General features: G+C 40.4%; 1 protein-coding gene across 2 annotated transcripts in view; it reads left to right on the plus strand.

The window, feature by feature from the left end:
• Chchd3 (coiled-coil-helix-coiled-coil-helix domain containing 3) overlaps window positions 1–27,744 on the plus strand; it is a 264,717-nt gene that overhangs the window by 147,922 nt on the left and 89,051 nt on the right. The window contains exons 5-6 of one of the 2 annotated variants that reach the window (XM_021234265.2): window positions 12,822–12,836; window positions 13,894–13,977. In XM_021234265.2, the coding sequence (XP_021089924.1) occupies window positions 12,822–12,836; window positions 13,894–13,977 (99 nt within the window). The remainder of the gene's footprint in view (window positions 1–12,821; window positions 12,837–13,893; window positions 13,978–27,744) is intronic. The other variant, XM_005082384.4, reaches the window with a different exon arrangement.

A 27,744-nucleotide genomic window follows, 5' to 3' on the forward strand; every position in this document is an offset into this window, starting at 1 on the left:
GTAAAATATATTATAAATATGAGTTGATAAATACATGTGTATGCATTGTCCTATTTTCTTCATGTTGAATCTTTCTTGGGTGGTTAGTTGTTGCAGGTCTATTTTTAAAATTTATGTACACTCACATGTGAATGCAGGTGCTTACAAAGGATTTTTTTTTTCTTTTTGCAAAGCCACAGTATTTTTAGCCCCTGGACATTTAGTTACAGGCAATTGTGAGTTTTCTGACATGGGAGGAACTAAACGTGGTTCCTCCAATGCAGGATGCACTCTTAATCACTAGGCCATCTTTCTATGCCCCAATAGGTCTTCATAAGTGTTAAAAAGTTGTTAAAAATATAAGTTGCCATTCTTGAGTCTCTGGACTGTACTTAAAAGTACACACAGCATGCTAGAGGATTCTAGAACAAAGCTGAGGCCTACACATGAGGAGTCCCAGGACAACCACCGTGGAATTGCTTTGTGTGTCATGTGCTCCATAGTGCCAGCTGCCTGGGAAGCAGCAAGGAAGGGCTTAAGGCAACAGAGAGAGGAGGCCCATCCTCTTCTACGTAACCAGTCTGCTATGTGTAAAAAACACCCGAGTCATTGGAAAGTCAGGTTATGGTGTAATTTAAATTCTGTGATGTTTAGTCTAGTAAGATCTGACCACCAGTGTAACCGAAGTGTGGTTGAATCAGTTCTCTGACCCAGTGCTAACAGCCTAGAGAGGAAAAGGCCATGCTGAAGTGCTGACGGTGTGAGTCTAGGCAGAGGCCTGTGCCTCCCCTCCGTCATGTCTGCTCTGCAGCTCCTCCAGGCGGCATGCTAACAGTAGTCTTCTTGGCCCTCTTCACCTGCATGCCGCCCCCCCCCCCCTTCCATCTTGATCCAGGACAGAAGTGACTTCTACCTGCCATATTTTGTGTGCCTGCTGTATTCTATGTGGTTATACTTTGAATGCGTCCCTATATTTCTATGCCTCCTTTTTAAGACTTCTACCCTTCCATTCTGTTTTAAGCCCAAGGTTATCACTAGATTCCCCCCCCCCCCAATGTTCTGATTTCTTCTCTGTTTCTTTGGCCAAACAAACTGATGGTTTTATATAAAAAACTAAATATTTTTAAGACCATCCTCCTTGTTATTGGGTTAGGAAAAGCTTCAATTCTGTGAAGGCCTAAGTGCTCTGCTACTTTGATTAAAGGTGGTAGCTTCATTGAGGAACTTTTTAAAAGTAATTTTTAATCCCCCGAGAGTTTTCCAAATTCCACTCTTACATTTTTTAAATATTTATATTTTGCCTTCATGTATGCATTGTGTGCATGCCTAGTGCCTGTAGAGATCAGAAGAATCCTCTGAAACAGGACTATAGATGCTTGTGAGCTACCTTGTGGTTGCTAAGAACTGATCCTCGGTCCTCAAGTGCAAGAGCAGCAGTGCTCTTTACTCCTGAGCCTTCTTTCCAGCTCTTTCTCAACTCCATTCTCTGAGTTTCATCTTAGTTCCTCCCTCCCTGCCTCCCTCCCTGCCTCCCTCCCTGCCTCCCTCCCTGCCTCCCTCCCTGCCTCCCTCCCTGCCTCCCTCCCTCCCTGCCTCCCTGCCTCCCTGCCTCCTTGCCTCCCTGCCTCCCTCCCTGCCTCCCTGCCTCCCTCCCTGCCTCCCTGCCTGCCTCCCTGCCTCCCTGCCTGCCTCCCACCCTCCCTGCCTCCCTCCCTCCCTCCCTGCCTCCCTGCCTCCCTCCCTCCCTGCCTCCCTGCCTCCCTGCCTCCCTGCCTCCCTGCCTCCCTCCCTCCCTCCCTCCCTGCCTCCCTGCCTCCCTGCCTCCCTCCCTCCCTGCCTCTTTTCTTTTTCGTTTGTTTTTGTTTTTTTTTACAAACAGGGTTTCTCTGTATAGCATAGTATGTCCTAGAGTTCACTCTGTAGATCAGGCTGGTCTCAAACTCAAAGATCCACCTGGCTCTACCTCCTGTGTGCTGGGATTAAAAGCAAGTGCCACCACTGCCCTGCATCTTAGTTTTAAAATCAGCATGTAAGGGGAACATTTGTGTGGTTCATGGCTGTCCTTCAGAGTCCCTCATTGCTAGCTCCCCTGCCATCATCAGATTAATAGTATCTAAAAACTGGGTATGAGTTGAAAATGCTGCTGTGGTAACTTCAGCCGCTACCGTTCCATTCACTGGGAAGAGGCTTTCTCTCTGTGAAGGGGTATTGGGAGTGAGCCAGACCCAGAGTAGAGCTGATGACTGATTCTTACCCAGGTCTCCTCAGGGGGCTTTTCTGAGAGTCACATCAATTCTGGGGTTGAGTTTGCAATGTAATTCTTCTGTACCCACCTCCGTAAAGAGCCAGAACTGAGGTGAAGATAGATGTCCTGTCATTTTGGGGCCTTAATCATTGTATATAGAAAATGAAAACTAGTATGATTTGGTTGGTAGCTGTGAGTTGAACTAGCCTTAGAAAAGTGGTCTCCTCCTGGCGCAATCTTACATTTTACTTTTCCAGATTGTGGCAAGCTGTGGAAATAGCCCAGTGAATTTTGCAAAGTCCCTGTTGTAGCAGCTGCAGACACACTCCCAGTGCCAAGTCCACAGAGAGGGAGCATCCTGCATCCACACGATGCTCTGCTCCTGGCAGCCAGGTATCTCAGCTACGTGGCTATTTCCAAAGGTGTTCAGTGTTTGCTTGTCAAGTCCTAACAGTTTGGTACCAGAACAGGTTCAGTTGTTGAGTTTCCTCTGACCTAGCCATATTGTAGATTCAAAATGCACACTAGCAGACACTTGTGGTAAATGTGAATGTTGGAGTGGGCTCTAAGACGTAGTTAGCCAATTCCATGATGTTCACAAATAGGAGTTGGCAGCCAGGAAGGAACTGCAGGTTTACTTCTCCCGTACCTGTTTTGTTTCTTCTCTGCTGCATAGCGTCTGTGAATCTACTTGTATTTCACTGGTGTGTCATACTGGGTTTGCTCAGCCTTTCCTATGCATAAGCCTTTCTGAAGGAGTACGTACAAACATGGCGGGCGCTTTGTTTGCTGGTGTCCCTTCTGTATCAGCAGAAGTTGACTCTCTCTGTCATTTCATTTTATTACTTGGCAGTTCAGAGCATGTGGCAGCCATGGGTGTGTGACCTTCAGCTCTGCTCTGAAGGGCAGCTGCTGTCCAGGGTCCCCTTCCTCCTCTCTCCTGTTGTGGCATCAGACCTGCCTGATGGCCTGACTTGCTTCTCCTGCCCCTGCTCACTCTTCCATCCTAGATATTTTCTTATCACCCATGTCCTGTGTTTTAATTCTCCCTGAGATAGAGGCTGTTTTGAAAATACTTCTGGAATGGTCTGTATCCACTACTGCAGAAAATTTTTATAGTCCTGTTTGTGCTGAATAACCTGGTGTACTTGGTGAGTCATTTTTCAATGCTCTTCCTTTAGTTTTAAACCAGCACAGAAAAAAGGAACTCCAGAACTATGGGAAATAAACTGCCAACAAGAGGTAGGAATCCCAGAACCAACTTACTTCCAGACCTTGCAGCATTCCCTTAGTCAACAATGAGCTGGAGCCTCACTGCCCATAAATTGACATGGATGAGTGTGAGTGTGAGTATGTGTGTGTGTGTGTGTGTGTGTGTGTGTGTGTGTGTCCGTCTGTCCGTGTCCGTTCAGCTCTGTGAAACAGATTGCAAGAGGAGTTGACTAGCCAATTGTTCTCAATAGTGTGAGCATTAAATCTAAATTTAAATGGCACAAATGCAAGTTCATCTAGAGAAAAGGAATTCAGTAGTCTTAAAGTAATTGTCTCACTGTTGTCCAATTTATTTGTGAGATCAGCCACACTGAATGCCTTGGTTGGGATAGTGCAGTTTAACTCGCCCCTCTTTCCGAGTATCTGAGCTTTGTAATGCTCACAATAAAGCACGATTATATACAAATGCCTGGAAGTAGACATTTATTCTCCACTGTGGAGTAAGAAGATAGATACACTTTAGTATAATTGTACCCTCACTTACACAACCCCAACTGCTGATGCTTCTTCACACTTTGTGCCGCCTCAGCTGTGATTTAGCTAAGAGGTAGCTGCTTTCCCATGTATAGTAGTGGATAGTGGTTGAGAGCACTGATCTCTGCTATGGCCGGGTATGCTAATGAGTTCCTTTCTGTCCCATGCCTGTGCGTTCCTGTGTCCTTTATCATGTTGTCCTATTTCAACTACTTTTGATCCTTTAAGTTTTTCCGCATCATAATGATTATCTAACCAACAGATGCATTTTTTTTCCTGTAAAACTTGAGTCTTCTAGAATTCAGTTCTGCCTTCAGCTTCTGAACTTGATTCAGCACGGTCTTTTAGACAAAGCAGGCATTAATTTCCATGTGTGTGTTTCATAAGTATGCACCAGCAAGAGCTAGAGAAGACTTAAGCGCCTGGAAGCCCTAAGAGTCGATCTCACTTTTGATTATTAGACACTGGGGACTGTGCTCCCTGTTCTTGTTTTAAATGGGTGTTGAGAATCAAGCTCCAGCTGGTCAGCGTAGACTCTTGAGGTTGTGGTTTGAACTCCAGGTTGAAATTTCCTGTTACTCTGTAACATGAACCTAGCAAGTTATAATGGAAGCACACTATGCTTTGTTCTAAAATGTGACTCTAACCTTTTCACAGGGAGCTTTAACCCCTTCCAGCTGATAGCAGCTTAAGCCCCTGATATCAGCTGAATGTCAGTCCTACCTGAACCAAACAGGAGCTCAAAGACTTTAGAGTTGTGCATGTGATGGAGGCTTATGGAGTCACAGGAGTGTGCTTATGTATCTTTTATATGTCTCCTTCTAGTTCAGAAATAAGGAATCTGAACTTCTAGTTTGGTTTCCGATAGGGACAGCATCCATTACCTCATACATATGTGACCACTCTCAACAGTTGTATACAATGTCTTACAGGTCAACCCTGCTGTCAGGTATGATACAGCCAGTTCCCAACCTGATTTTCCAATACATACGGATAATTATTGAGCTAAAGTGTGTTGGCACGCAGATATGGAGTTATTCATGGAACCCATTTTGTGAAATCAGTGATGTCCCAATTTTCTGTTCTTTGCTGAAAAGGTTTCCCAGGGGGAAAAGAGCTGCTGATCATTGGCTTCAAATGACTACCAATCCTTAGAACAGCTGTTCTCAGCAGGGGCCATTTGGCCATGGCTGGAGACAGATTTGGTCATGATCCTCTTGGGCTCTGTAGGTCAGTGCCAGAGACGCAGCTGCACATAACTGTGGTGCACAGGACAGCTTCCACAGCAGCAAGTCACGTGGTCCACATGTCTAAAGGGTCTCAAGTCAGATGTGACCCCATACAAGACATCCTGTTCCCAACATCCCTGTGCTGGTATCACAGTTAATGGACATGTTCTCTTCCCACTTCCACCAGCCATCGAACTACTTAGCAATGTGTCACTGTTGATCAAGAAGTGGGTGAATGGCGTTCTTTGTAGAAGGTTCCTTTGCACTCTAAGCATTCTTTGGTCCCCCACTAGGAAGACTGGCTTTCAGTCCTGGTTGTAAGATGCTGGTGCTAGCTTGTTCTGCTCATGCACGTGCTAAGCAGTGCGTGTACTGTGGTGTTTTGAAGTAGATCTCAGTGTTCCTCCCCAACAGCTATGTTTGTTCCCATTCCCTGTCAGTGCAGCAGACACCCCGTCCTTACTGTGCTTTTGTGGGAAGTATTGACTTAATTTAAGCCAAGAATATAGACTTAATATAGCCTCGCTTCATTCCTGCCCCCAGAGAATTGAGAGCTAAGGGCAGGGCCAGTGGGTTTGAAAACAAGCGCAAAAGAATAGAAGTTTAACTGCTAAACAAGGCGTCTTGAAAGGTTTTATCAGAAGCAAGGAAGTAAGGCAGTAGCTACAGGCAGTACCATTCGAGCCCATCCTGAAAGGGGGCGCCAGTGTTGGTCAATTTGTGGTCGCATGGAGACTGAGCAGCGCCAGGGTACTCATCCAGGCCTCCTCTTACCATGTGGGCTTCCTGTTGTACTATAATGTTAATAACAGTACGTTTTGAATGTAAGATTGAATTAAAAATGAGATATGAATTTATAGGTCAACCCCCCCCACACACACATAGACTCTAAGAAGAAAATGCTCATATAAGTAAGATTTCAGTCAAGTGTGTGTGTGTGTGTGTGTGTGTGTGTGTGTGTGTGTGTGTGTGTGTGTGTGTAAATTCCATGATCTGGAAACTAACCTGAGGAGAGAACTGGAAATGTGTGACGTAAGCACCAGTCTTAAATACATGCCTTGGTCCATCTCTTATGTTTTGACTTACAGAGTTTTGTACCTGCTTTCTGTTTTCTAGAGAATAGCCATCCCGAGGAACAGAGGATGTTCACAGTTGGCTGTTCCTATATGTGATTAGTACAAGAAAGCAGAAATAGAGAGAGAGTAGTTTTTTGGTTTTGCTTTATTTTTTTGAGACAGGGTTTCTCTGTATTGTTTTTGGTGCTTGTCCTGGAACTCGCTCTGTAGATCTCACAGAGATCCACCTGCCTCTGCCTCCCAAGTGCTGGGATTAAAGGTGTGTACCACCAATGCTCAGGTGAAAGTATGGTTCTTGAAACTCTGTGAGGACAGAATAAGCAAAAGAAACTAACCTGATCCAATCCTGGGGGCTTGTGTGAGTTCCTGAATTCAGATAAAGAAGTCTCTTAGAAGTCCAAGAAGCTGTTTGAAATTGATAGTGCTGAGATTAGGAAAATCACTTTTCTTCAATGGAATGACATGGGGTCTACCAACCACACACAGGATAGGCTCCATGCTATGGAGTACTTAGCTAAAACAAATCAGACTCCCAAGGGTTTTGTTTTGTTTTTTTTTGTTTTGTTTTGTTTTGTGTGTGTGTGTGTGTGTGTGTGTGTGTGTGTGTGTGTGTGTGTGTGTGTGTATGTGCGCGCGCGCACGCACTTGCACTTTCCTGTTTGCTTTTTATTTTTTTAGGAGAGAGAACATATAATTGTGCTGACAGGATATTGGGGTGGAACTATGAGGAGTTAGAGGAGAGGAAAGATTATGATCAAAATATATTGTATGGAAAATTAAAAAGGAATTCTGTTAGAAGGGAAGGCTTTGATCTCATCGTTTTCAAGCATATTGGTTATTCCATAGTAGGTATCAATTTAGTTGAGCGTTGCAAGCTGGGACTTACATGAACCTTATAGTTGTGCCTCTTAGCAGTCTCCAAAAAGTGTTACAGTGACCAGAGGCCAGCCCCATGTAAGTTCACTGATATGTGCTAGTCACCTTCGGGTATGCTTTAGAAAATGCTGCTTTAAGTATAATTCCTTTTTAGTGCGTGCTACCCGTGTCTGTCCAGCTCCCCATAGCTCTGTCAGATACCTGACAGGAAGGACTTAGGGAAGGACTAGTTATATTTTGGTTCATGACTCTGTGGTTTCAGTCCATCACTGTAGGGTGTGTGCCTGTGTTGGCTTTCTCCTATGTCCTCGTATTCCTGGGCCCACAGCTGATGGCTGTTGCTGTCTACATTCAGGCCAGGGCATCCCTTCCACTTAATCTCTCAGGACATGAATAGAGGCGTGCTTTGCTAGGCTCCTGTGTGCTCCTCTGTAGTCACATCAGCACTGGACCTTAGCCATTAAGCCTCTTAAAGGCTCAGCGAATCCTGTGTAATATTCCATTTATAACACAAGACTAGTGTTCACCTAATGGAGTACAAAGTCACCTTGGCACCTTGTTATTCAGTCATCATGTTCTGTAGCTTACAATGCATTCTTGAAGTGTTTGGTAAACTATACCCTTTGGTATTTCTGGTGTGTGTGTGTGTGTGTGTGTGTATAATTATGTCGAGATTATATATATTATGTTTCATACATAATTTTGACAAGGAGTAAAGTTCCATTCCTGCTCCTACTTGCCTGTCTTCTTACTTGAGCTTTGATGACAAATAGAGCTGCCTGCCACAGATTATCCCTATCATTGTGAACACTGAATTGCTCCCAGCTCACTACGTCTGTATTTCAGAACAGCTGAAGATGTAGAATAAAAGAAAGTGTGGCAACAGGGCATGCCTGTTAAGAACTCTTTTAAAATCTTGCCTTTTCTTAGCTCTAGTAATGTCTGCATTCATGGTATCATCCTGTGGACATTGAGTTGGTACCTGTGTCACTTTCTGTCCTGAGCTTTCAACATCAGCTCTGGCATGTCAAGGGCTTTCACATGCCTGTACTGTGACCAGGTCATTGTGACATCACTGAGTTCCTAGTGCTATGGTTTTGTGCCATCCCTGAGCCACACCACGACTAAGAGGGCATAGCAATGCCAAAAAGTTTGAGCTATGAAGATTTTCCAAAGAATATACGTGGGAAGGTAAAGTTCCTATCAGCACACTCTGTCTTTCCCATGTCCCTGTGTTCTCTTTATTGACATTACTATTATCTTTTGTTGTGAAGCACCTTCAAATTTTTTCTGAAAAGAGAGAAGTCTATAAAGAGGTAAGCGTGTATATATTAACGCTTAATCTATTGACCAACAACTAATCTAAAGATCAGAATATTTGTTCCAGGTTCATGAAACTTGATTTCCTTAGTTTGTTTGATTCGCCTGATTGTGGGAGACTAAATTTCCATAACGACCTATGTTAGCATATTCTGTAACATTTTCAAGTCCAATTTTGTTGCCCCAAACCTAGCACGATCTGAAAACCAATCAGTGTAGATTTTTTTTTCCTTAGAAATAGCAAACAGAGGTGGGGAAAGAATTTATATTCATCCTTCCCTCAGGAAATGACCCCTCCTTAACAGCAAATAATGTTCTACCCCTCTTTGTTTTTATTTGTTCATTTACAGCGATTCTGTGTCTGAAGTTTTATTTCTTCGCAGTCAGTTTACAGCTTTCTCTTAAGTTGAGTGTGACTCTCCATCCTCAGCAGCCATTAGCTTAGCCATCGCATCCTCGGCTTATTTTTGTTTCAGGATTCATGTCGTGTGACTTTTCCTCCCAGCAGCCCATTAACTGTTTCAAAGCAATGTGCCACTGAGGTGTTGTGGCCGTGTTTCTTGCTTTGCTGTTCTCCCCAGTGGATCTCAAGCTATCGATTCTGTTTGCAGTTGAGGGAAGATTTGTGATGTTTGCCTATAGTTTGATGCTGTTTGAGATAGTTCCCTCTTAGGCCTTTGGTGTATGTTTCCGACATACACTGGTATGTTGCTTTAAAGTTTTTCAAGCATTGTATCTTTGCACTTTATTTAGGTTGAGAAGCACCTCTTCAAAATTAAGTTTGTTCACTATGCCTGTGTTCACAGTAGACCCAATAATACACTTGCAATATTGAATTTCCTTAGTGTTTTTAAAGTGTCCTTATGATACATACTCATTGTATTTTTGTTTCAGATAAAACTTTACCATCTAAACAAAAATTTTTGTGGTACTCTTATTAATGACCATGTTGGGAAATATTCTGACTGGAAGAAAAGCAGGTGTATTAGTACAGTAAGGGTTTAGGAAATAATTTCAATAATAATAATAATAATAATAATAATAATAATAATAATAATAACAGTAGCTGCTCAGGTTGTTAAATTTTGAAGTTGTGTGCCATAGTTACTTAATGCTTTACTCTTTAAAATTTAATATCCTAGTAGGACACACATTTAATCCCAGCACTCAGAAGGCAGAGGCAGGCAGATCTCTGAGTTTGAGGTCATCCTGGTCTACAAAGGCAGTGACACGACAGCCAGGACTATTACACAGAGAAACCCTTTGTCGAACGCAAAAAAAAAAAAAAAATCTGTGTCAGTTGATGTTTCCATAGTTCAAGATAATTGTATTAATACTGATATCTTCAGTTTCTTTCTGGTTGTAGAAGAACTATTCACTATGGATAATAAGGAGAAGTTCAGATAAGAAATATTGCCCTCATTATACTCATAGCCACTGCTAGCATTTCATCATGGTTTTCACTTCTTTGCACATCTTTATAGCAGAGATTCAATTTTCTGTCCTCCTCTGCTTCCACTCCATCGCTTTTTATTTAAAATAAAAGACAGTCTCAACTTGCTATTTTAACGTGCACCCCTCCCCCCACACTATACACATAGTTGATATTTTGAGTATTTAAAAGTTATTTTCTAATATGTCAGTTTTTAGTGATTCCTAGTATCTGATCATGTGACTAGGTCAAAATCTTTGATTTGATTTTTTGCTAAAGTCTTTGTAATTACTTTTCTGTTGTTGGAGCTTATCTTATTTACTTAAACTCTGTCGTTCTTCCTTTGCTGTTCATTTACGTAAATAATTATTTTTCTAAGTTATACATGAACTTTTTATCTTCTCTTAATATTTGCTACAGTTGAATGCTTTACAGTAAAATTGTAATATTGGTGGACACATCTGTTGTAGCTTCCTTCTGTTGCTGTGATAAAACACTAACTTAGAGGTAGAAGGGATTCCCTTCATCTTACACTTCCAGGCCACAGCCTGTTATGGAGGAAGGTCAGTGCATGAACCTGAAGCCCGGCCTGCTTGCTGTCCCTTGCCGCCTTCGCTCTGACCCGAGAACTCACAGCCAGAGAGGTCCAACAGAACCCAGGGACAAAGGCAGCTTGCTGGCTCAGTCACAGGCTCAAGCTACCCTAGCGTTCCCGTAGCCCAGGACCACCTTCCTAGAGCTGCTTTAAGATGGTGTTGCCCGCAGTGGGCCTCTGCATCAGTTAACACCACCGTATGCTCACAGGCCAGTCTAATCTAGGCAGTTTCTCCAGCAAGGCTTTTCTATTAGATGTCAAGTTGACATTCAAATAGTTTTATGCATTTAACTATGTTTAGTTTTATTTACTTTTAAAGTTTTTATAGTGAAATGTATCATTTTTAATACCCAGTTCTGAGTTTAGATAAAGGTATATAATATATACCATCCCCAAATATAGCAAGACATTGATATCCCCCCAAAACATTCCTCGATTTTGGCTCTTGGCTACAAAACATGTCTGCTATTAATTATAAAAAATAAAAATCACAAAAAAATTACAAACCATTTCTAAAACTCTGACCATGTTGCAGTTTGTCTGGATATTTTTTAAATTATCCATTTTTTTCTATTTCAGAAGTGTTTAAAATGTACCTGTTATTAGTCTTTGCCCCTCACTGTTTAGTGCATGTATTTTTTTTTAAGTCTATATTACTTAGGTATTGGATTGTCTTGGGGTTTGTTTCTTTACAGCCTACCAGCACCACAATGATTCCTGAAATAGAGAACTTTCACATTTTTGTGGTGTGCATAAATTTAAGCATTATTGTGTTATCAAATTAATGTTTGAAATGCTTAGGCCATTTATTTATCTGACAAGCAATATAGATGGAAATCCACTTTCCTGTGTTCTTGCCAGTATTGATGATTATAATCATATATTTGTCAATTTGATAGACAAATATTTTGCTATTTGTTATCTGAATCCTTTGATCCTCACTTGTATTTTTTTCATATGCTCATTGTCTATAAATGGATGTAAATACAGTCTCTATGTCACTTTTAGCTTTTGTTAAGAAGGATAGGGTTTAGTATTTAGATCGAGTTTCTTCTGTATTGGTGATGTTAACTTTGACAGTTACATCTTTGTGTTTTTGTTCTCCTTGTCACTGGCCTGTTTTGATTTTTTTTATTATTTGTTTTGTCATATGAATGTTCTTGTGAACCCAGTCATTTTCAATTTATTTGTATTTTGAGCATGCAAACTGAATTTAGTGTTTTCTCTTTAGGTCAGTTATTCTTGACCTGGGTCATGACCCCTTTGGTGGACAGGTTTCAAACAACCCTTTCATCGGGGTCACCCAAGCCCTTGAAAAACAGTGTACCATGAAAAATAAAAGACCCAGAGACAACTATGGGGTCTGAAGGTTAGAGAAGCAAAGCAGCTATGCCACTAGCTCTTCCCTTCCACCAGGCTGAAAGGGTTGATCGTGTCTCCCAGCCTCAGACTCTGTCTATCCTCTGCATGGCTGGAGAGTAATCCCGAATATCCGACTGAAGGCCTATCTTTTATACCTCTCTAGTGCTGGGATTAAAGACAGTGGCCCCAGGTGCGGAGATCACCGATGTGTCAGCTGTTTCTTTTAGGACTTAATCAATCTCATAATTCCCTGGGTGGCCTTGAACTAACAGAAGTCTGTCTACCTCTTAATCCTGAGTCCTGGGATTAAAAGTGCGTGCCACCACCCCCCAGCTTTTGTAGGTAACTAGTATGACTGGTTTGCTATTTTGATCTCCTGTGACTTTAATAAATCATAAATAATGCATCACCACAAACACAGATATTTAAATTATGGTTCATAACAGTAGCAGAATTATAGTTATGAAGTAGCAATGAAAATAATTTTATGATTGAGGATCACTGCAACATGAGGAACTGTAAAAAGTGGTCACAACATTATCAAGGTTGAGAATTCAGATTTAGATGATAAAGTTATATATGGTTTGTCTCACTTAGCTGTATTTGTTAAAAAGTTTTCACACGTTTTTCCTTTTAATCCTAAAAGACTAGTAAAGTTTTTACTGTATCTACCAAGAAAACATAGATGATTTACTTGCCTATAAATGTCTTTTTATTTAATCTTAGTACTGTATGTTTCTTAGGATTCATATAATTTCAGGTACTATGAACATATCAGTTGAAGCCTTGTACTTAACCTTTAAGAGTACAATGACAAATGTATTCTAAATTAAGATATCTTTTATTTCCTCATTATTATGGTGTTTATTTTGGTTGTACTTTCAATATTTTTCCAGATTTAAAGGAAAATGGTATATGTATATATATTGCTAAACATTTGTTTATTTTTAACATGCTGCAGGATATTGAAGACAAAGTAAGTAACAACAACAAAACCTACAAATGTGCAAATGGATTAATGTAAACTAAACAAAACTTGATTGCACAGTTACTATTATAGAGTGAGCCAAGCAACACATGATCACTTTGCAAAGGAATATAAAATATATACAAAGATGGAAATGCCAAGATGCAATGATTTTTCCTAAGTAGCAGTCAAACATCTATTTATCCTTCACTGAACACAAAAATGTTACTATCTAAGTTGTTGGTATGATGTAATATTATAAAGAGAGGTCTTTTCTTTTTCAGGAACAAAGATCATTTTAACATAATGAGGGATAGCAAACAACAATTTAAAAATATGTGTATGCATCCTAACTAACCTTGACATCCACGAATAGATCTTCTCATTAGTTTACTATGGAATTGCATATTGCATTTTTGAAGGTTCATAAAAATATGATCTTGTAAAATTAATATTGTAAATGTCTTAATTATATTATCTTAAAATTTTCAGATAAATAATACACCATGCTTATAGTTTCTCCGTCCTTTAAGCTACTTCTTCATGTGTAGGGATGGGATGAACACATATATCTGCATACAGGTTGGGAAATGGCATGAATACACACATCTACATGCAGGTTGCACTGATCAGCTAAGAGTTCTGAAATGTATGGTTCACGTGCATTTGCTATTTGTGCAGGCGTTTTGGTTATTTGTTCAGGATTAGCAAGCATGTATCCAATTTCAAGAATCTGATCAAAGTTTCAGACTATTAACCCTTAAAATTACTCTCTGAAAGAGAAGTTAAATAAGACAGTCTGCTGTACACAGTCTTCTCACATTTCCAAATACAATTGGACAAAGTAGGACACAGCTGTTACAGTAAGAAAAAATACAATGCAGTTTCATTCTTTACACATAAATGTAGCAATCATCCTCATATTAATATTTTCTGTAGCAAAGACCTAATGGAGTGCAATGAGCATCAGCTCTGTATATTATAATGGAGTTTCTGCTTGAGTTTTGTTTCGTGGTTGCTGCTTTTGCTTTTTCTCAATATAGTATACTCCTCATGTCTTTTTTAGGCTCGGCAGCTGGAAGAGAAAGACCGAGTGATACAGAAGCAGGATGCGTTCTACAAAGAGCAGCTGGCCAGGCTGGAGGAGAGGGTATGGCTATTTCTTGTCAATGCTTTTCTTCTCCTGCTACATCTGTAGCTCCCCATATATTTGTTTAAATGCTAACCAATTGGCATTAAAGTTGCGTGTCCTAGTTAAGAAGTGAGGAGGCCACGCAGCTAGGTCACTGTCATTTTGTGTATGTTTGTATATTGTATTATTGTTTGTTGTTTTCTACACCCAAGAACCCCCTTACATAATTTACCTTATATAATGTGTTGTAATCTGAATCGCTCCAGGTTAAGCAACAGCATTTCTTTTAAGTTCCCTAAACATGGTTTATGTTGCATTTGTGTGTGCTCCTGGATATGGTATTGTTATTTGTCTTATTTGGAATTTTAGGTGTTTTTTGTTCATTTAATTTCTTTTTTGAGACATTGTCTTCCTTGGATTCACTAGACATCTAAGGTTGACTTTGAATTTCTAATCCTCCTGCCTACACCTTTGAGTGCTAGGATTATTCATGTGTGCCAACATAACTGGCTTGAGGTGGTCCTGTTCTGAAGGGTATGCTGTCAGTGAAAACCCCATTTTTCTGCAGTTATAGCCTAAAATTCAGTGTCTTCTTCAGGAGTGGTAACAGGAACTAAAAGTGTGTAGGGCTTAGAGGAGAGATTTCAGAAGTGCAGAGGCATATGCCTACTCAGCCTGTGTGTAGAAATGGACCAAGACACCCGAGGGATCACGGCTGGAGGAATGCAAGACAATGGGCTTAAAAATGATGCTTTTGTCAGAGTCCCTGTTCAGTGGTCTCCATTTGTTGTTTCGATTACCTTTATGTAGAATCCATTGAATTGCAAAGTGACCTTTCTTCTGTGCTTAGGATCCAAAATTTGATTTATTTAGAATATGACATTTGATCAGATGTAGGGGAAAAAAGAAATGCATTGAATTCTGCTCATTATTTGTATTTCAAACATGTCTCCTTGTTCCCTTCTCTGTTGTTGGTCAGCACATCTTGAATATAAGGATCATTTACACACCTGATGTGTGTCAGGCACTGATGTTTGTGCCCTAGGTAGAGCTTAAAGTCAGTTATGCATAGCATAAAGCAGCAAAGATGATGTGGAAATCATCTAAGTTAATATTAGCTGGGAATAGGGAGTCTCTCAGCCAAGTGTAAGCCTGCATTTGTGTGAAGAAGGAAGATCTGTGTGAAGAGATACGAGAGAACAGGTCTTTACTCACAGGGAAGCAAGTCAGGCTCATTCCTGAGGAAGGATTGCACTGGGCACATGTGGCAAGACAGAAGAAGCCTGGTGGCATTGGCAAGTAGGTGGCTATCTTGGGCAAAAGTTGAAGCAAGGGAGACTTGGCAAAAGATTAAGTTAGAATTGCGATGGCAAGCCAGGTATGGTGGCACACCCCAGTTAGCCCAGTGCTTGGGAAATGAATCCAGGAGGATCAGGACTTCGAAGTCATCCTCTACTACACACCAGATTTGAGATGGCAATGGGCTATATGAGAACCCTATCCAATTGGCGTCATGGGGGAGGGGAAGGGGTTAATTGGCTGGCCATGGCTGTTACTAGAATGATCGCAGTGATGATGAAAAATTTCTACTTGTGCACATCCAAGGTTGAGACCAGATTTGATCATGGTTTGAAAGTGAATAAAATTAAGGCTTAGACATACTCTAGGTCTAGACTTGTAACTACAAAGATAGAGGGGAAGATTATGCAGATATCAGATTATGTGGATGTCAATTGGGATATGGGTGGTAGCATATGTGAGGGGTTTGGTTTAGGATTATTTGTGGAGCTTCTTAAAACATTCAAGTAGAGTAGACATAATATGTTGAGTAGACACAATATGGAATGATTGGAGAAGTAATCATCAATGGTAAAATCCCCCCAGTAAATATGTTAGCTCACATGTGGGCTCCATTGCACCTGCTTACCTCTCCCTTTGTAATGTATAAGAGAAAGGGATAGCATGGAAATAATTTATACAAAAAAGTAGTCTTTTTTTTAAAAGACCATCCTTAGGACTGTCTCAACCAGCAAGTGAGCCTGACGTGATGTGCGGTCGCAGTCTTCAGAAGGGCTACGTAGAGAACCAGTTAACATCGCTCATCTTTCTTTCACAGACTGTAATGGAAGACTTGCTGTCCGTTTCTCTGGTTGTTAGGAGGGAATGTCGCTTGTATCACTGGCTTGTCAAAATGACCTATTTAAAGGAGGGTAGCATGCACAACACCCTGGTTCAATCACAGTAACACCCCTGACAGAATAAAAGATGACAACTCTTTAGAAACTGGCCAGAATTTATCAAATTGAGCTGTTTTCATCATAGGACATATGTTTTTCATTGGGCACAAGATTCCAATAGTCATGAAATCACTTTACTGTCCGTCAACCTCGGCTTCTACCCAGTTCTGTAACACCCTGTTTTTCTTTATTCTTGATATTCCTAGAGGACCTGTTTTTGTGCAGGTGGATTCCATCTATTATTTCATGGAGGATATTCAGTATGTAACTAGGCATTCTGTAAAATGTGTAAGGGCATTTTCTTTCATATTGTTAATGGTGGTGAAGGTACAATGTGTAAGGGTTTTAGTATTTCTGAACATACTTGGTATTAAAAAGTATTAAAAGTGCTGAATTAAATGTTGCTTAATATAAGAAAATATGATAACACGAGTATGGGAATCATCTGTTTATATTACAACTTAGGTTGTTGCAGTTTGAGAATGGATTTGAACATGTCTTTCTTTCAACCATATCAAATGATAAAACCTTCAAGTCAGTGCTCAGTTACTATGGAGAGCATGACATTGGCAAGTCTTATGAGGGGCTGGGAATGCAAACATTGTTAGTGTGTACCCTGTGTTCTGTATGACCCTTGGTTCTTGAGGATCACCAAAACCTTGGCAGGTCTTAGGATATCCTCCCAAGGGTGTTCCCTATGGTAGACTAGGCACAGTAAGTGTCTTTGCTCCCCTTTTGCATGGTCACTTATTCCTTCAGCTATCCATTCTGATGCAAATTTCTTTTGCAGTTGTGAACAAGTCCTTTTGAGTATGTGCAACACATTCAGTTCTGCAATAAAGCCTGGTTTGTTTTTTGATTTTGTTTCAGTAAACTATCGGTTAGGTGAATGCCACATGTCAAGTCTTCTCCTCACATGTGTTGGTAATAGTGTGTCCACAGGGAGTTTGAGATAGCCTTCTCTTTTCACTAATGTGTGAGGTTTAATTAGTGTAATTTTCCCAGACTGCAATTTTATTCTTCCTGGAACCAGTATTCCAAAATCGTAGGTATTGAAGCTTTCCCACGTCCTCATTTCCCATCAGTCAGAGGTCACAGACTTTCCAGCTAGTGTTAGGATAAATCAGTCAGTAAACTCTTACCTCTTAGAGTGATAGAAGCCCCATGTTTAAATCTGTGGCCTGAAGGGAGCTTGAGGAGTAGGACTTTTACTGGAGAGCCCTGAAGAGTATTAACCCCTGGTTGACAGTTTGCCCAGAGGAAGCCTCGAGCAGCCCTGGAGAAGATGCTGACATGTTTCAAGGGACTGGCCCGACTCCCTCCAGCAGTTCTTTTCTTTTTCACAGTTTTATTGAGGTATGATTGATTGGCAGCTCTACAATGCTTTGCACCTCTCTGTGATAATTATACGTTTTATAATATTGTGATGAGAATATGTGTTGTAGTAAACACGTTTTATAGTTTGCCTCATTTTGTCCTGGCTAATAACTGCTTGAGGCTGCCTACTCTGTGAGTATCCTGAAACTCAAAGCAACTTGCCCCAAGAATATAAAGCCAGAAACTTGTCAATAGATCTGCTTCTGAGTCAGCTTCCTCAGCAGCCCTGGGAGCCAGTCCACAGCGGTCTTTAAAATGCGTGGGTTTCTGCTTCAGTGGTTAAGTCTGGCTGGTTACAGTGCTCACTCTGTCAGCGATAAATTAGCACCTCTGCTTCTACTGCCTCTTAGGACGGCATCTTCTCATATTGCTGCCTCAAAACCCGAATGTATTGAACACTAAAACGTATGTCATTTCCTCCTCAGAATTTGTCACTTCCTAGAAACTTTGCACCCAGAAACTGCATTTTTGATGAAATCCCCAGTGTTGCAGTACGCTCTGCTTTTGGTGCTTTCTCTTCCTTCTAGTGAGGGAGCTGGAGTCGTTTGAGCAGTTTGATTCCTCGAGGGGTCCGTGCATTCCTCTTTACTCTTGTGGGGTAGTCAGCTGCTTCTGCTTCTGGAGAGAAAATAGACTGTTTCTTACTAAATTGTTTAGCTGGATAATTTGTTTGAAGTGGATTGTTGGCACATTCTTAAGGAAAATGTATTTTTTTGCCAGCAACTCATTGGTTCTAAGTGAGAAAAGTTAGGTTGTCATCAGTTGGAAAACATGAAGGTCAAAGCCACACTATCCAGAGTCCTTCCCAGGACATCTTGAAAACGTGATCACTTTGAGAGTTCCATGGGCATGCACGTATAACCTTAAGTTTTAAAATGAAGTTGAATTAATTCTTCGTACTGAACCAACAACTTTGTTCTTGACTTTCATAAGGTTGATGGGTTTGGCACAGCTTGCAGGGGAGGAGTAAAAGCCCTGGTGGCCTTAGGAACTAAGGAAGTGTAAGCTCAGTGCTCAGAGCAACCTGATCGTGTGGCACATTATTATTTGAATTTTATAGACTACCGAATTTCAGTAGCATAGTATGCATACACCTTGCAATAAACCACCTAGAATTCACACAGAAGGGGAATTGCAGCAGCAGGGCAGAAGAGGACGTTGAAAAGGAATAGTGAAAACATAAATTACTATTAAGAAGAAAATGAAGTATATTACCGGCTTGTCACTGGGGTAGAGTTACTGATTAAATTCTAAGATCATGCTTCCATTGAAAGCCCCCCCCCCCCCACTTCCTGCGGGTGGCATATCTTCATCAGCAGAAAGTGTTGAGTTCATCTGTATGGTTATTTGGTGATGGGATTGCATCGCTTTTTGTCTGTTGGTATTTTTACCTGTGTTCGTTTGTGGAAAGCTTGGAAGAATAGTGGAAACCATGCTAACTGATAATCCGAGATTCAAAATAGGTTATTATGCACCTGGTGTACTACATATGGGAAGAAACTATTAATGTAATTTTACTACCAGGTGAAATCTGCCATTGTAAAATGTGAAGTTAAGCCAGGGTAGCATGGGATGGAGTCACTGAAATATAAATAATCTTTTTTGGAAAGAGGAGATACTAAATTGGTTTACTGAATTTAAAACAAACAAAAGCCCCACCTTTGTTATCTTTCACCCTAAACCGTGTCAGAAGCAGTTGTCAGTGGGTAACTCACTGTCGCCATGAATGTGAGGTGGCAAACTCAGCACAATAGTTAAAAGCGAGGTTCTACCAGCCAGGCCTGCATAGGTTAGGCTGGTTTGTATCCGCCAACCTGGAGAGATACTTTGTTCCTTGGGAATTTTGTGCTGGCTTCCTAATTCATGTGGAAATAGGGCAGATTCCCATGGTTTCTGTAGCTAAAGAAAATTGCAGAAAGAGATGATGTTCTCTGGTGCACACATTCATACATTGAAGGTACACCAAGACACTTTCATGATTATGATGCCATTGCAAGCGACAGATCTCAGCAAAGCTGCTTGAGGTGTATGTTCTATACATTGAGTTACACTCTGACAAAACAAAAGCCCTTTTTCAATTGAAGTTTCAAGTAAATGCATGTAGATATTATTAGGTAGAAAAATTAATGTGGCATCCTCACATCATGTCTTTTGTTACTACAATTGGCGCGGCTGATTATAACTTAGATGCAAACAGAGAGCCGTTGTGCACTCTGGCCTGTTTCAAAACGGAGGGTTTATTGCAGATATTTTGAAAAGTAGCAAACAATATGAGTTGATGTCTCACCCTACCCCTTTACTTGCTATTTCATTCTCTCAGGGGGAGAAAATCAATATAGTTTAGTAGATATGGGGTCTTCTCTTCAATTCGTTATTCAACGAATCCTCCAACTACATTGGCTTTTCTGTTCACCTCCGGAATTTTGAACAGAAAATGTGGTTTGAATAACCTTGAATTGCTTTTTTAATCTGGCTTTAGGGATATAAAACTTACTTTTTCCCCCCCCTAGGGTGAGCTTTTAAAATGCATTCTGTTAAAATGATCCCCTTAACTGGGGCCAGTTCTTCTATGTCTAACTTTAGAGGAAAGATTTGCAAATCATGGGATCAGCACTTAATTTTGGCTTTATTTACCATGTCGGCTGTCAAGAAGCATTAACCTTAAGGTAAGATAAGAACATGGAGTACAAAGCTGGGAGCTGATGGCACACAGTACACCAGGTATTAAATAGCATTATCCATCCTGCTTGCTACAGTAAATAGGATTCCACTATTATGATGTGTCAGGGCTTTCAGTGAAATCAAATTTACAAGACACTAAACTGCCTTCCTCTCTGCTGAGCAGCTTTATTCTGGGATCTTGCTTTCATACTAATCCTGTTGGTAGGAAATACATGTAGCAGTTGTGCATAGAAATTATAATTTAATGATCTCGTCCTCTCCTCTATTCAGAGATTAGAATGGACCACTGTGCTCTGCAGTGATAGCCGCTGGGCTCTGCAAAAGAGATGATGGAGAGTTTGTCTTTAAAGACCAGTGTCCTCTTTGTGAGCGCTTATAATGAGCATAGGTGTGAAGGAGCCACCAGTATGGGCCACCTACTTTCTCAGCGCTCTGTATTTCCTTTGCCTTTGAAAGCCTGTACAATGAGAAAATCTGGTTCTGTGTATCATGATGACTGGGAGAAATGACATGCCACTTGGATGTAGAAAGATAAGGGTAATGTCTTGTGAAATTTGAGGGGAAATTCCAGTTTAAAGATTCTGTACAATTTGTAGAGGCCCAGCAAGCATTTGTATGCTTTCTTTTCACTGGAATTATCTATGGGGCAAATGAGGGCTATTGACAAGAATTTTACAGCAAGTAAGCTGTTCTCATTCCTTTAAATGAAATTGAAAAATGGGCTAAGATATATGAATTTTAATTATTTTAAAAACACACAATTTTAAAATTAGTGATGTTTTGCTTCTGGATATCTTATTTATAAATTTCAAATGTACTCCATATAGGCAGTCCAGCCAGTGCTCATTTCTTCACTTTGCTGACTAAAAAATTAGAATACATGAGCACTAAATTGTTTTAAAGGAAATTGCAGGGCTTGTGTTAGAAAATGCTCTGCAATCCCAGTTTTATGTTCAGACCATGAGCCAGCTGTGCTTCTAGAAGAGATTACATTTCAGTACATTAGTTTCAGTTAGAAAGATACATATGGTCATTAAAATATTTGCAAATAATATTAGCTCCTGGCATTGACCAAGAAGACATGCTCATATCTGAACCTGGCATATAAAGTAGGTTTACACTGTACTCTGCATTCACTGAAGGGAACCCAAATCCAATTTGGCTTCTGAGACTAAGATAGGATTTTTACCGTCATTATTCTCAATCAGAATTTGGGGGTCTGGAGAGAAATCATTGACATTCGCCATTTGTTCAGACCAAATATATTGAACTCTTAACAGTGAGCCAGGCAGTGTACATAGATACAGTGACATACAAATAGCACAGAATGCCCATGGGCATCTGGTACGGAGTTTTTCACTGATAGTTGATCCAGGGAGACTGTAGTGGCCTATTATTTTTTAGAGCCAAAGTGTTTTATGAAGAATATCTGGTACCTTTGTCTTTTAAAGGTCATAAAACCATGGGATTTTGAGGGGAATTTAATGGATTGAAAAGATGCTCCAAGATAAAATTCTCAGATGAAGATCCTATGTCTGATGTACTGGACTGCCTCAGATGGTGCTCTCTGAGAATAAGTATTACACATGTAGCTTCTATGAAGTCAGATGTTAGATACTTGATCGTTTTGAAGATTGATGCCATTGTCAGAGTGGGATTGTTTCAAGAAATGTTAGGTTTCAGTATGTCATATGTATTCGTTTCCCATAGGTATTTGGGTCTTCCAAAATGAGGATGCTGCATGTGATGATTCAGCATTTGATTGAAGACATGGGATCTTTTCTAGAAATAGTCATTTATCTACTTACAAGTTAATGCAATTTGTGTGCCCTACATAATACCAATATGACATTTTCGAGACCTTGATTACATTCTAAGACTTAAAGGCAGAAATGGATTCCAGTCTGTTGTGGAATTCTTAATCTGAGGACTCACAACATCCTGGAATTACATCTCCTAACCTGTTGCAGAAGGGTAGGCAGGTGAGGAGGAGGCTGGTTGGGCATGTTAAAGTGCCCTTGAGATGGCTGTTCCTCTTTTTCTGAATTCTCTTGAATCTCGAAGAGTCCTTAGTAAAACTGATATATACAGTGAGCAAGCTCTATTTTTAAAAAAAATTTCCTTACATATTGCTGATTCAAGCTTACATTCTCCTACTCTCTTCAGAATTGGAAGTGTGATGGGTAGTGGGATTTATTAACCCTTGTCACAACCATGAATCCAAGAGTTGATAATCCTTCTCTAAAGACTTGGACCTTGGAGCCCAACACAAACGCTAAGCATGAGGACCTACCTGCAGAGGGATTGTCATTTCTTCTTTTCCTTTCCTCTCATGAATTGAAGGAGAAGGGTAATGGGAGAAGATAATACTCGGTTATCTCTACAGCTTTTTAAAATACTTTCATCAGTGCAGCCGAGTCCTAGTCTGGCAGAGCGAGCAAAGGACATATCAGAACCCAGTCTTGATGGGCCTTAGTCACGGGGAACCTTCAGAGCATTTGTAGATCTTGCTTTTCGTTTGGGAGGATACCCTGAGGTTTTGCTGGCTTGGCCTAGTCAAGGCTGTGTTGTACTTGGAGTATAGGTTGAGTGATCAAAGCCAATAATCACATGCTTTGTAATTTAATTTGCCTCAGAGTTCAGAAAATTTGCCTCAGAGTTCAGAAAGACAGCTCAGGGAACGTGGCACAGCACCATGACCTGTAATGTTCTCGTGCACTCTCTCACAGTGGCACTGTCCATTTTCAAGACCCATGCTTTATACTTAACTATGTTCGCACTGAATGTTTATTGAATAGATGAGTAAAACTGTTTTGAGCAGCAGGTTAGAAATAGCCAGTGTAGTGTATAATTGGTTCTTCCAGGCCACTTGTAAGAGATTCAGTTCTAGGCTGCTTTAACCTGCATGTTTCCAGACCAGGTGAGGGTCCTTCTACACCAATCCTCAAGCCACATTAACTTAATATTTTATTTATATGAAAATTAAACATCAGAACAGCTTCTTTTTTCAGGCTTTTGAAAAAAGATAAAATCGTATTGTCTTCATGATATTCTGACTCACTGTTTCAGCATGTATTGAAGGACTATTTGGAATTATTTTTATTCAGAAGTCCAATCCAAAATAGAATTTGTGATTTCATGTATTATCCCCAAACATGGCTTTGGATGAAGATGTTGGGTACCATGCCTGTGAAAGTCCTTTGCGTTTCATGGCTATTGGCAGGAAACAGTGTTGGATCAGTATCATCACCAGCACCCATACAGCATCTCAGGCATCTCCCTGTCTAGAATTCTGGGACCACATGTGTTTTAAGTTCAGGCTTTTTGTTTTAGATTTTAGAATAATTGCACAGATGTAGTAAGCTACCTTGAGGTGAGACCTATGCTTAACCACAGAATTTGTTTTTCATATATATATATGTGTGTGTGTGTGTGTGTGTGTATGTGTGTGTGTGTGTGTGTATGTATGTATGTATGTATGTATGTATGTATGTATGTATGTATGTATATATACTCCGAAGGTCTACCTTCACTTTTTGTTTTAATTTTTTTATTTAAATTAGAAACATGAATGCTTCACATGTCAATCCCTGCTCCCTCTCCCACCCTTCCTCCCTTGTCCCTCTAGCAGCCTCCCCAACCCCCCACCCAGTCCCCACATGATTCCCCAGGGAGGGTGAGGCCTTCCTTGGGGGATCTCCAAAGTCTGTCATTCATCCAGGGAAGGGCCTAGGCCCAGATGGTTCAGCCGTTAAAGGCTAGGCTCACAACCAAAAAAAAAAAAAATTATTTTCACTTTTTAAAAAGATACTTATACTGATTCTTTGTGAAGTTCATGCATACATGCAAAACATTTGATCATGTTTAATCCCCCTTTCATAATCACCCTTCTCCTTCTATACCACTTTCCCAACTTTGTGTCTTTTTTTTTTTAATAATCCAGTGAATCTAGTGTGTGTTGCCTATACACTTACGGTGTGGAGCATCTCCTGGAACATGGTGAATCTACCTGTAGCTACAATCTTACAGAAAACTGGCTCTTCTCCTTGAGAGACCATCAACTCTCAGTGTCTCTTAGCTATGGGCCACCTTCATCTTTAATAGGAACCTATCATACAAGATGAAGTACAGAAGTTTCCACGTGAAATCTTATTAGCGCAGAAAGCTTTTAATTTTGAAACACTTTGAATTTTTATGTTAATGTTGCTCAATCCCTACCTTCCATTAGGGCTCATCATAAGCCAGTAGGACCCAAAACGACTTAACATGATACTATGTTTGGGGAGGGAGCGCAGAGGAAAGAGTACTTCCTTACTTTCTTACCCAGTCAAATGCTCTTTTTGTTGTTGTAACTGAGAAAATCTGGGTAACTTGTCCCAGATTTCCCAGCTGTGCAGTCAAGACTCTACCTCCCTTGTGGCAAACAGCCTCTCACTCTGGGTGACCAATAGCAGGACACAAACTTCCTGTGAGGCTGATACCACTCACTTCTAAGATGTCCATGAAGGTGAACAGAGTGTCGAATTGTTTTCCCTTTAGAGTAAAATAACAGATTCACAATTAACTGTCCATTAGCAACAGTTGGTCGGCCCTTCCCACAGTAAGCACCATTGGCTTACTTCCTAGTGGGCCGTGTTTATAGTAAAGAGAAATTTTTACACCATTATTTTCTAGGTCATGATGAGCTGAATAGTCATTTAGTGTGATGTAGTACTGAGGCTGAATGATGGGAAAGACTAAAAGGAAGGAGATAGAAAAAGATCTGTGCTGTGGAGTGGGCTTTATTCTTCAGATAGGATAGAGAAAGGAAAAAGTGTTTCTAGACATACCGTTGTTGGTAAAAGAGCCAAAAATAACTTTTGAGTCAAGCTAGTTGACTCATGGTGATGAGATTCGGTGTGATAGAATTTAGCAGAACCTTCAAAGGGTCCCTGAAGCGTGGTGTCCACTGCTGCTGCTTGGATTATGTGCACCTGAAGCCTGCGTTAGGAACTTCCTCAAGTTAGACTAAATAGAGAAATACATATAGACAGTGCATACCTTCCTTCCTCCTGCCTTACTTCTGCTGGTCCCTTCCTGCTTCTCATTATACAGTTCAGACTGACCTTGAACCCACCACCATCCAACCCCTATCTCCGCATCATGAATGTTGGAATTGCAGGCATATGGGCTCCTGGGCCTGGTTCCCAAACTTACTTTCTCACGTTGGGCATCACCTACTGCATGCTGTGCTGCCTTACATAGTAAGTGTGGGTACATGGAGTAACGAGATCAAATATAGATTGTCTCCAGTATTTCATAACACCTCATAATGCTCTGTAATAGTATTTCTGGTACTTACTGAAGTTTCTACCTTGCCCAAATAGACAATATGATCTGAAATAGAGAGTGCAAGGTCCTGTGGTATTTCCTGGTGGGGGGGGGTGCTCTGTAATAGTATATCTGGTACTTACTGAAGTTTCTACCTTGCCCAAATAGATGATATGATCTGAAATAGAGAGTGCAAGGTCCTGTGGTATTTCCTGGTGGGGGGTGCTCTGTAATAGTATATCTGGTACTTACTGAAGTTTCTACCTTGCCCAAATAGATGATATGATCTGAAATAGAGAGTGCAAGGTCCTGTGGTATTTCCTGGGGTGGGGGGTTCCATACCCTGACATCTGCATGACTGTACAGTCATCAAGGTGAGCATAATGCTAGAATCACAGTGTGTTTCTGTAATTCAATAAAATAAAATAGAGGATTGTGAATTGTCTGTTGAACTACTTGTTGAAATTCAGCAGTGTGTAATTAAGGACAGATACTGCCATTTGGTGTTGGATAGACTAAAAAAATCATGTCTCGTTTAGACTTGACCCTGAATGAATTTTCTAAAACAATAATGCCAGAGAGATAGAAGGGCAAGTATTGCAATATGGAGGCTCACACTACGTGAAGAATCAGTTTGTAGACCTATCCACTGTTCTGCAAGCATTTGAGAATAATTATGCAGGAGAGGGTTGTAAATGAATATTACTTTAGGAGTGGCCAAGTGGAAGCAGTGCTCATGATGACATTCTGGCTTTCAGGCATTGCCAGACAACAATACAAGACCCCCGACAGAGAGTTAAAATCAGTACTGACCAATGACCTGGATAGTATGCCAATGAATTAGGATAGGTTTTTGACACAGCAGTTTACTGCTCTTAGGAACTTACTCATCTGACACAGAAGTTAGCCTGTTTTCAGACTAAGAAATGGACACACGGAAGCTGGAAAATTGGATTTATGCTGTTGGCAAAGGGAATGATGATAGTGTTTACCTAATCATTGTTTATTGCTTCATCAGGCAAGTGAATTTGTCCATTTAGGCCTTAGAACTGGTTTGCATGGCAGCTCTCCCAAATACTTAAAATAATGAATAGTCTGGGTAGTATTGCATAGGTTTTATGACAACTAAACAAAGTATAAAATCTCACCAGCTTCGTTTCAGCGATAGGCATGTGTGTATCTTGGTTAACTGCTGTACAGGTTGAATGGCATTTGCAGTTGAACTTAGCTGATTAGCTTTATCAGAGCAAAGGAACTCTTGCTGGCTTGTTCTATTTGCTGAGTTTTGGATACTTTCCAAGTATTATCCGCTGGTATTTCATAATTACATAAGATAGTGAAGAATAATCCCAGGTCTTAGAATCTTAGGGACATAAACTTGGATGATCACAGAATTCATTGATAGTTTGAGACCTATCCCACAAAGACCTTTTGGGTTAACAAAGCGGATATGGGGTCAAGTGTTAGACCTCATTCTCTTTGGCTATTTGTTATTGGAAACATCGATTTGACCCTTAGGTTTCTCCTTGGTGCAGTGGCCATCATAATATACTGCCTTGTGCATATGGAAATTAGGCAAAATGTTGTGTGTATTATGTAAACTAAGTGAGGATAAATATCAGCAGCAGCAGCAGCAGCGCCTAAGTGTTGAGAATTACACATAGCTATTTGAGGTAGCTTTTGAGTGAAAGTTTAAAAACAAAGGAAGGCTAGAGGATGAGGGGTTGACTGGAAATGTAGGTTGAGCTCTGTTTGAAACACTGACCAATTATTTTATTATGTTAAAATGTAAAATAGTGTTGTGAATTTCCCCAAAAGTATGACTTACTAAGTCTATTATAGAATAAATTTTACAATATAGAATACAAATTTATTGAAGTCTACATACTTTTTTTCAGGTTTTCTCCTAATCTCTTTAATGTGCTTCTTTTTGTTGTTAAGATGAGATGTCTTTAATAGGCATTTCCCTTCAAACTTGATAGATTGCCAATATCTAAGATAGTAACCTGATAGTGTTACTATCAGTCTTGGGTCTCTTGGTCATCCTCTTTCTCTGATCAGAGGCTAAATTGTTTATCCAGTTGAAAGACTGCCAATGAAAAACCTTTGTGGCTGAGAGGTGGGAAATTAATAAGAAAAACAAAACGCCAGCTATTCCTAAACAAACAAACCACAGATT

This window comes from Mesocricetus auratus, unplaced genomic scaffold, assembly GCF_017639785.1.
Source record: "Mesocricetus auratus isolate SY011 unplaced genomic scaffold, BCM_Maur_2.0 Super-Scaffold_100019, whole genome shotgun sequence".
NCBI lineage: Eukaryota > Metazoa > Chordata > Mammalia > Rodentia > Cricetidae > Mesocricetus > Mesocricetus auratus.